The sequence below is a fragment of the Oryza sativa genome, chromosome 3, assembly GCF_034140825.1.
Source record: "Oryza sativa Japonica Group chromosome 3, ASM3414082v1".
Lineage (NCBI taxonomy): Eukaryota > Viridiplantae > Streptophyta > Magnoliopsida > Poales > Poaceae > Oryza > Oryza sativa.
Window position 1 is genome coordinate 26,885,680 of NC_089037.1, and position 10,578 is coordinate 26,896,257.

Below are 10,578 nucleotides of genomic sequence, written 5' to 3' on the forward strand. Positions count from 1 at the left end.
TTTAAGTTTGTTTGCATTTGGAAATACTGATACATGTTTGAGATGGATTTTAAGTTTGTTCGCTTTTAAAAATACAATCCGTGTTTGAGTCGGATTTTAAATTTGTTTGCTTTTGAAAATATATAAAAGGAATCGTATAAGAAATCTCTTTAAAAAACCACGCATGCTAACTTGAGATGAATGTCGGACTAATTGTAGCTCATGATTTTCTTAAAAAAAATATCCAAGCAAATTCCAACAATGTGTTTCACCTTAACTAAACCGTAATACTGTATAACAATAATAAGATTAAAATAGCATTCACCTGTTGCAACGCACGGACTTTTTTTTCTTAAGTATAAATAAAAATGTTACTTGTATTCGGGAATACCTATTCCAATCGAAGTCCAAGGTTTGACGCTACAAATAAAAAGCGCCCCTTTTGCTTTGGCTTTTCAGCACTCCCTTCCGCTTAGCCGCCGGGTTGCGGGCGCTCCGAACCGCCGCCTCCGTCTAATCTCTCCTCCTCGGCCGTCGGCCCTCGACTGCGATCTGCGGGAGATCCGAACCGGCGAAGATGAGATCGGGACCAGGATCCAAGGTGCCGGATTCCAGGACTAGAAGAGCGGCGAGCGACGAGGACCAGGAGAGGCCTTCGTTGCCCCCTTCGCTGGAGCCAGGTATGTCTACCATGCCACCGTCGTCGTCTGCGCCATGCGGGTCGCCGGCTTGTGGAGGCACTAGCATGGAGGAGCCAAGCCGGGAGGAACTCCCTGCTCCATCATCGCGGGCGTCGCCGTCGCAAAGCCTCCCCGCTGTTACGGAGGCTCCTCCGACATACTGGTTCGCTCGCCCTCGTAGAGCCGATTCCATGACAATGTCATATGATCCACAGGCAACTGAGTCCAAACAATCAGAATTGGATCTACCACTTTCAACACCTCAATCGCAATTCAACGACTCCTCCATAGCTTCAGAGGAGAAGCAGTGGGAGGTAGCACAAGATCAGCAAGACTCGGATTCCTCTGCAGATAGCTCTCCACTTCGTGAACCGCAGGCCCCACTCGTGCCTATCTTGAGAACTCCTTCCGGTGAGGTGGTGTATGGCATTACTGATGATCCAGTAGCTGCACAAGCTTATCACTGGGCCTATCGCAAGTACGAGGAGAAACTAGGTTTGTTTACTTTCTTTCATCCGTTTTATTACATCTATGAAATCAACTAGGAAGTGAAACCAATTTAGTTTTTCACAATTTATTTATTGGAAACTTATGAAATCAACTATGAATCTAACCAATTCAATTTAATATAACCCACAACATGCTTGTAGAACCAACTAAAGAATTAAAGTTAATTCAATTTAACGCAATTTAAGCTCACCTATTTCTTATACACCATATCATTGTTGTAGCTCGTCAGGAACAATTACCGACACTAAGGTCATCATCTTGTGCTTCCTCTTGTACTACGGAATGTTATAGCCCCAAGCAGAAGAAAATATTCCTAAATGCTTCCAAATCTGTTGTGAGCCTTTCAGCTTATCACGGTAGTGTATATTCTTCATCTCGTGTATAATTCCATCTCTAATGGCAATGTTGGTTGCTTCTGCTAACTTTTTGTGTATGCCCAGATGGTACGGAGATTAACCAATGTACTGGTATTGTTGTTGAGTGGGATGATGTAAAAAAAACTGCTATAATTCTCACTTCTGCTTGGATTATTTGCACAAAGAAACCCTTCGATGATTGGTCATACAAGGATTATGCTCCTGAGGCTAAGGTAAAACACTTCAGAAGCTTAGCATGCTTGTGATTGTTAGCATGTTAAGGGCGTGTTCTTTACTCCCTATTCCCAACTTCTATTAGCTTGTTTTCCATGCGCATACTTTCCAAACTGCTATAAACGGTGCATTTTTTACAAGAATTTTCTATAGAAAAGTTGCTTCAAAAAATCATATTAATTAATCTATTTTTCAAATTTTTTAGCTAATACTTAATTAATCATTGATAATCTATCGCTCAGTTTTGAGTGCTAGAGGGGAAGGGTTTTCAACCCCCCCAAAAGCATGTCTAGTATTCGGTTCGTAAAGATACAAACCAATGACAATTTAAAAAAAAAACAAGGAAAAAAAACGTAAGCCGAACAAGCATTTGGTTCGTTGTCTAGTGGTCGGCTAATTTTTGCCCACCCTTACTCCTTGTAGCACCTTGGAATCAAGGATCTAGTTTCTGGTCACCGTGCTTGCAATGCTAAGTACATTTGTACCTTGTCCCCCCTCATCTCTCTCTTTAGTTCAAACTGTACTTAGTAAAATCAAAAGGTCTAACATAGTGTTCAAAATAGTATAACCGGTTTGTCTTTCACATGAAGTGTTTCATATACTCTTTTATGTACTTATTATTGTAGGTTATTGTTCGCATACCGGATGACACAGCCTCAGATTGTCGCTTGCTGTACTTCAGCAAGCATTTCGATATTGCCTTCTTTGAAACTATGGGAGAGTTGACTCTACCAATTGTACCGTTGAAACCTGATTTGGAGTATGGCCAGAATTTGTGTGTGCTAGCTAGAGATAATAAAACAGATTTGATTTGCACTACAGTCAGAGTGAAATACGTGGATCCTTATGAGTATCAGCACAATCACTATTTGTTCATAGATGGTTCCATTCCTAAGGTAATGATATATTTATATTCTGAATATTTAGGTGTACTTATATATAATCTCAATCCAATTTTGTTTGCAGTGTGGTACTGGAGGTGCATTGGCAGATTTTAGTGGAAACATTGTGGGGATGTTATTCTGCACGTTACCTATTGTTGCTTTCATACCAAGCTCTCTAATCCTTACGTGTATGAGATTGTGGAGAAATTTTGGGTGAGCGCCATTTTGTTAATCTTAATTGGTTACATACCCTTGCCTGTTTCCTTTTTCTTTTGAGGTGTGTGTGGGTGGTAATTATTTTCTCACGCTACCAGACCATACTCGCTCCATTTTATTAGTTAAAGTGATATTTAGACCCACACAATGCCATATTTTGCCTAATAACGAATGAGTACAAACTTAATTTGCGTATGCATAACATTTAAGAGGGTAAGATGTTTGTTTAAATTTCTGAAGAACCTTGCTTATATATAAATTAATACTCCATGGTTGATCGTTGCTGAAAATGTAGCGATTGTACGCTTATGTTTTCTATAATTGATCCATTTTGGATATTCCTAGAATAAATGCAACAATCTAACGATAATCTTATGTAGGCAACTTGTTCGACCTCAGCTTGGCTTGAAGTTAAGAACAGTGGATTTTCTAGAAATGGCGCATATTGAGCTATTGTCCCGTAAATACAACATTGCCTCTGGTCTTATTGTAAGAGAGGTAAACTTCTTGTTTATGGTGTCTAACTATTTCTGCAGGTATATTATATTATAACTCTTCTGGGTTCATACTAGGTTTTTTCTCAGTGTGCTGCTGAGAAACATGGCATTCGAGTTGGTGATGTTATTCTCTCATGCCAAGGAGAGAACATTTCAAATGTAACTCAGGTATCAAACAATTGTCATCCTTAAGGCTTTTTATTTGGATGTTTCAAAATCTAAGTTAGTCTTCGAAACAAGACCTAAAATGCACAAAGTATAGCGTGTGCATGTGTGGAGTACTTTAGTTTATACAGTAATTCGACTACCATTTTATTTATTTTAGTTGGAAGATATACTGTTGGGTGTTGGTGAGAGACACCTTGAGAAGGGTAATGACTCGGGCTCTAAAGTTGATGTTGAGGTAAATTTCTTCTCCTACTTGGGTATCTTAAAACGATGTATTTGTACTTATCTTACATACCATAAACAACAAACATTCCTTTTGATTTAACAGGTTGGTGTATTTCATGTACGTAAATGTTCTAGAAGACTTGTCACTTTGACAGTAGAGTTGTCCGATGGTATTGAAGTCTTTCACTAAGGTAATAATAGTTATAATATTATGTCATTATATATTGTTTTCCTTTATTTTCAGTTCATTTATCCTATTAATCAAGAGCAAATGGTCTCTTTTTTTTTCAGCTTTTTGACGTTATTAATTTCTTCTGAATACTCATTATGAAGTTTTTTTTTTCTGTTGTTTTCTGTATCCTCACTACCAGGCTCTCACCACTCCACTCTCAGCTAGATGGCAGAGCAGTCACTTTAATTCTGAGCTCTCAGCTATTTGCCTATTTCTAACTGCGGAAACACATAACAGGGATACATAGCAGGCATGGTTAATGTTTTGTGCATGTGCATCCCTTACCAGAGGCACTCAGCTAGTAATTTGGTACTCTAGATGGTAGATGATGCAAACTAGTTCTGAGCTATTGTCGATTACTCAGCTAGTAATTTGGTACTCGATGATGCAAACTAGTTCTGAGCTATTGTCGATAGTAATCTACTATGTACTAACACGCACGCTGTGAACTATGTACCTCTTGTGCGTGTTGTTAGAAAAAAAACACGTACGCTGTGAACTACCTTAAACATATATATGTATTTGTACATTAAGTTTTCCTTTTAATATGGGTGACTTTTACTTGAACTTATTAGGCCAATCGATGTGACTTTGTTATTCCACAAGTACAATATAATACACAAAGACTGTGCTTACCATACATAACCAAAGGCATCTAGGTCCCTTGTGGCCCACTTGTCAGACTAAAAAACGGAGGACTCCATCCCTCCAGTAAAGGCTCCAATAGAATCTATCCTTCTAAAGCTGGCATGGAAGTTGCAAGATGATTGGGTCACTTGGCATGACTAAAATTTAAAATAAATGAGAGAACATATGATAAAAAATTCCAAGAAAAAAAACAAGCTTTAAACATTCTATCTAGATTATAGAGGCTTCCAAACTTTAATATTATAGCTAGATTATAGACTTCCAAAGAGAATTTGTCGTGCATTTTGATATAGAAAAAAATAACAAAAGAAAATAAAGTAAACTGAGTTTAAGCTTTTTATAATGAAAAATTCAGCTACATGTTAAATGAAAATCAAACAAAGTAACATCATGACGATAATATCATATGTTTAAATGCAAAAATAAATTGTAGCAAGGACTGCATTACAATCATTGATGCATTTTTTTATAAATACACTACTAAAGGTGTATGATAACAAATTAAGCAATACAGTTAACTAAATAAAAACGATAAACAGGGGGAACTAGATTTATAGAAGTAATTAGTAACAGGAAATTGCTAGGATAGTTAAAAATATTTGCATAGATTAAAAAGGTAGTCCAAAGGTTTTTCCGTGCAATTTTAATGCAAAATGATGGATAGAAATCGGTATTCTAGGATACAGTTATTTTAGGACATATAGTTTCCACTTTTCTGTTATTCACATGCGGAAATATCTATGGTATTATTCATCATCTTTCCCCAAATTTCCCCTGTATTTCTTTAGTCTTCTCTGTGCTCCATTTATCTCTAATCGGTTGATTCGATGTGTGTCCTCTTCCAGAAGGTACAGCGTCGTCCTCTCAGGAAGATGTAGCAGCTTGTGGCTGCCGATGGCAGCAGGCTACTGCCAGCAGAGTGAAAGACCGGATGCTCCTCCTGAGAGGCGACCTTGAAGAAGTCGCAGCGTACCTCGCCGATCTGTCGGAGCTGGAGAACCCCCCCTTGACAGCGAAACACTGGATGAGAGAGTTTCCCAAGCGATATCCGGCGCAGCGCTGGGTGGAGGAGGATAAGGCTGACGACCTCGACTGGGGCCTCTTTGGCGACGCCAATGACCGCTGCGGCGAGCTCTGCGTTTTGGTGGTATCACATAATATGTTTACATATTTATAATACGTTGTTTTTTGAAATAAATAATTCATTATTGGTTAATGAATATGTGTTTCATTCATGAAACTCTTTATGTTGTATGTTGTTATTTCTAAAGGATCCCTGATGAAATATCATATGTGGAGCAAATATGGTTTAGTGATCAACATATGTATTGATTGATGATCATTGTCAGGGTTACGGATAAGGCATACCCTCTATTCTAGGAGTCATGAGATATATGGTTGGACACTGTATATCTTCAAGTATACGGGACCTTTTGGATAAGAAAATTAATGTGTTCTTAAGGAAATAATCTTTGTGAATAGAAGGTGTTAGAGTTGAATTCGGAGGAGATAACGATACCGTACGGGGTCCGTTGTCTCCGAGTTCTACTTGGAGACTAAGGGGATCTGCGGTATACAGAGATCCCTTCAGGGGGTATAGGGCATCAAATCTTAGTGCAAAACACCGCCACCATAGAAGCAATTCGGAGGACTTGAAGCCAATTCGCTGATAGATCCCGGAGGACTTGAATCTCGGTGTTATGTTGTTCTCTATTATACTCTGTGGTTTTCTTTATAATCCCATATAAACTGGATTAGGGTTATTACCTTATAAGTGGTCTGAACTAGCATAATCCTTGTCTTTTTGTGTGCTTGATGTTGTATCGTGTAGATCCTCATACCAACATAACCCAATACCCTCAGAATACGGTCCGCGAGTATTCCCCGTCAACAGTGACGCGCCAAATAGGAGGACTTGGTGCTCAAGGTTTCGCTGAGATAACTTCGAGCAATTCCGACAACTACATCTCCACCAACTTTGGCCCAGGAGGTCCTAACCAGACGCCATTGGTATGGACCCAAGTCGGATCCATCGTCTTCCCGATCTACGTTGCGACTCTAATGTCACCAGTCCCAGTGCTAGTTGGGATTGAGAATGGCGCAACCAAGACAACAACAAGCGACCCCGTGCCGGCTGTCCCACCTGTCTCATCAGAAAAAAGGGCGCCGACAACTCCAGCTCCTAGGAAAACACCTAAAGCGACCGAACCCTAGCTACCCGCAGGGAATCAGATGCCGACAAGGAAAGTTTCCTACACATACAGCACCTTATGCTTCATCCATAAGACGTCTAATCACTCTTTTATGAACTGCAAGGTGGTGCTACAAGTGAAGGCTGAACTCGATGCATGTAGAGATCGAGAGATCCAGCGCACTTCCCCGTTTAAGAGTTGGTGTCCAATTCATAAATCAAAAGGACACTCTCTTTCAGGCTGCAAGGTTTTTCTTGATGCTACCAAATCTATGACCCGACCTCCATGCTGCTAGATCCATCAACACGAAAACCAATCTCAATGTGTGTCAAAGGACGATTGCACGGAAGAACCCCTTGATCGCTTCGTGGGGGTCATCGACATCGACCCCCACGATTCAACGAACCCGCCACCATAGAAGCAATCCGGAGGACTTGAAGCCAATTCACCGATATATCTCGTCGAGACTCTCTCGACAAGGATCTCGTCGGTAATCCGGAGTTCCGTTGTTCTCTATTATACTATGTGATTTTCTCTATAATCCCATATAAACTAATTAGGGCTATTACCTTACGAGGGGTCTGAACCTATAATCCTTGTCTTTTTGTGGGCATGATGTCGTATCGTGTAGATCCTTGTACCAATGTACCCCAATACCCTCAAACTACGGTTCGTGGGTATCCCCCGTCGATAATCATGTCTCATGCATACCAAATTAATAACATGGACACATATTGGGGAACATGTTGGATAGACCCAATATGAGACACTACAAGAGCTATATGTGATATGTCATCAGCGATCTCATTTAGTGTTGGTGTAGAATCCTTACACCTGAGATTATCATGGTTCCCAACATATGTAGTAGCTTATTTAGGGCTGCCAAACGCTACTATGTGAGTGGGTAATTATAAAAGTAATCTTTGGTATGCTATAAAACATGTAGTGGGATATAAATAATCAAGATGGGATTTACCCCTCCTATGGAGAGATATCTCTGGACCCCTCGATGTTATAGATTATGGAAGTGCATGGCCATGCAAAAAGTAATTGAGGAGTTAATTACAAGTTAAATAATCTATCACTAGATCAAGTAAATGATTGAGCTATTAAAGAATGGCACATATCTAGCCTTGAGCTTAATCGATAACGTGAGACAGGAGGATTCATACAAGTGTATACTAGAGATGCAACCGATATAACCTTATGTATGTCCGGTGGGTCAATTTGTTTTGTTAGGAGCCGCTCTTTTCGGGTTACAATCGAGTGTACATGAACCTACGGGGTCACACACTTAATAGGCCGGAATAAGGGGATTGGATGGAGATCCAATAGGTGCTCAATTAGGATGGGATCCGAGTAGGACTCTTATGGGCCTCGGAGGCCCAATTATTGATCCTATGTATTCTTCAGGTGATGTGACTGGTGTCCCGTGAGAAACCCTAGCCGCCACTCCTCTCCAAGCCAAACCCTAGTCGCACGCGGGTGCTAGCACGTCCGCGTGGCATTTCGTCTCTGGACGTGTGCATACCGGTAGAGGCACCGCTGGTTTGCAGTGCTGATCGGCCTAGGAGCATGGCGAGGCAAATGCACGAGGAGGAGAAAGTCGGGCTGCTGCGATTGACTACTCCTCTACATCGACGCGCGCTACATCGCTAACATTCCTTCGGCTTCTTAACACCTACCTCCGTTCCACAACACGTCGAGTGGTAATGATTCATGATCTCATACTTGCATTGGTTCCTGGTTTATGCGGTAGAAAAATTTTGATTTATGCAATCATAGCTTTTACGCGTATCCCAACACTGCGAGCCGTCGTGCCGCCTCCTAATAGTGACAGAGGGGATAAGAAAGAAGATGTTTCACTTACACCTGGATTTCACGTGGGTTTTTTTTCTTCCTATGCCACATCAGCGTCATGTTATTCAAACCACCTTAAATACTGCCATACGACTACATTTGTACCGGTTTTGAAAATTGAAGGATGGTTATATCCAGTTTTACGATTTAGGGATTTTATTCAAGCTCGGTGATAAATTGAGGAACATCATGTGAACTTATTCCTACTTAAAAAAAGGAAAGCCGGGCTAAAAAGCTAGGGCCGAAAATGGAAGCTAGGCTTGATCGCTCGCACACCCTCACGCGTGACTATTCACTGATTAGTGATTTCGGAGTCTTCTGAGTGGAGAAGTGCTTCGTAAACGCCCAACCAGATGGTCCGTAATGTGAAATCATTGTCATGATTAATATTTGTGATGAACAATTGGCTATGCAAATGATTTAATCAGTGAATTGGTTTGGAAAGATGTGTGGATGTTGGTGTGAGTGCGTGTGACTAATGTGGGTCAGGTTGTGATATCTGTGCCCAGGAATGGTTGTTTTGTCTGATTGTGTGCAGGTGACTTGAGGTCAACCTTGGTCAATGGTGAGGATCGGGACTATGTTCAGAGAGGAACATAGGTCCAGTGCGGTCGGGATACCATGTGAGAAGGTGACTAGAGTCAGGATTCTTGGAGGTCAACTTCGGTCAACGGTGGGGACCGGGACTAAACTCAGGGAGGAGTTGAGGTCCAGACGGTCAAGGATACCGGGTGACAAAGTTGAATACGAGATGGCACACAGTGGATGGACACCGTGTGGGAGATATCTTCGCAACGGGCTTCACGAGGTGTGCGTGCAAGCGTCAGTGTTCGCGAAGGAGATCGGAAGAAATTGGAGAGGAGTATATATGGTGCTACAGTGATTCGGGTTACAGTAGCATGCATATATGTATGTTTACTGGTGTGCAGTAGGCATGTGATCGATACATGCATGATGTTGCATGCATGTGTGTTGGCGTCGGTATGGTTGGCTTGCTGCTGCCAGGTAGGTCAGGAGCAGCAGCAGGACGTGCAGGCCGGCAAGAGCAGGCGGCTCGGCTCGGCCAGGAAGTTGGTCCACAGGAGCGAGACCGAGTTTGATTTGGTGAATTTGCTGTGTCCGGTTGTGGGGCTGCAGGTTTAGGAGATTGTAATCTGGATAGAGTCCTAGTGTGTTTAGGAGTGGTACTCCTATTTTGAGTAGAGGGTTTTTTGTGATATAAATAGAGAGGGAGCGTGAGGCTTTCCGGTATCGCTTTTGAGAGCAATTGAGTTGATAGTTTAGTTAGGGTTTCGAGTTTAGTCGAGATTTTTGTAAGGAGTGCTGTTGTTGCACTTTGTAAACACAGAGAGAAGCAATAAAGTTGTCATCTACTTTGAGAGTTCTTCAATTCGTGTTTCTTCGGGTTCCGGCGGCATGTGAGCAATCCGACCGGCGGCGACAGGACTACGTCGAGATTTCCATCGATTTGAGGGTAACTTTTATTTCCGCTAAAAGTTTTTGGGTTTTTGGTTTTCCCTACCATTCACCCCTTCTCTGGTAGGCTTGGTTTCTTGTGTTCAATCCTAAACGTAATATATGGGTTACAACGTATTCGATTCGGACATATATTTTTCTGGTCCGTAATTTGTTTCGTTTTACCAAATGGACCGTATAATCTGATTAGGGAGGGGTTAGTTGCGTCCTAGCTAGCCAGTTCCAAGCCCATACGGCCAACATGCATAGCTGTAAGGAATAAGTGACCCTCAAAGCTTATCGAAATCTAATCCGTGACCCTAAACCATAAAATCGGATATCTTGACTCTCAAACTCTTAAAACCGGTGCAATTTGACTTCCTTGACGGTTTTGGAGAGCGGTTTTGCTGACGTGGCGCTTAAGTGGTGGTATTGACCTGGT

The 10,578-nt window shown here is 41.4% G+C and overlaps 1 protein-coding gene across 4 annotated transcripts; it reads left to right on the top strand.

Annotated features, from left to right (window-relative positions):
* The first annotated feature begins 436 nt into the window (after positions 1 to 436).
* LOC4333647 (uncharacterized) lies at positions 437 to 5,862 on the top strand. 4 transcript variants are annotated; one of them, XM_026023686.2, is made up of 10 exons: positions 437 to 1,154; positions 1,391 to 1,525; positions 1,610 to 1,758; positions 2,386 to 2,655; positions 2,726 to 2,856; positions 3,240 to 3,357; positions 3,432 to 3,524; positions 3,682 to 3,759; positions 3,853 to 3,940; positions 5,475 to 5,862. In XM_026023686.2, exons 1-9 carry the CDS (start codon positions 557 to 559, stop codon positions 3,937 to 3,939), a joined length of 1,659 nt encoding a protein of 552 aa, XP_025879471.1. In that variant the 5' UTR covers positions 437 to 556; the 3' UTR covers position 3,940; positions 5,475 to 5,862. The 4 variants fall into 4 exon arrangements, with proteins under 4 accessions (XP_025879471.1, XP_025879470.1, XP_025879472.1 ...); XM_026023685.2 differs by lacking the exon at positions 5,475 to 5,862 and adding an exon at positions 4,121 to 4,527; XM_026023687.2 differs by lacking the exon at positions 5,475 to 5,862 and adding an exon at positions 4,121 to 4,527 and having other exon boundaries at positions 3,444 to 3,524.
* Positions 5,863 to 10,578: the final 4,716 nt, after the last annotated feature.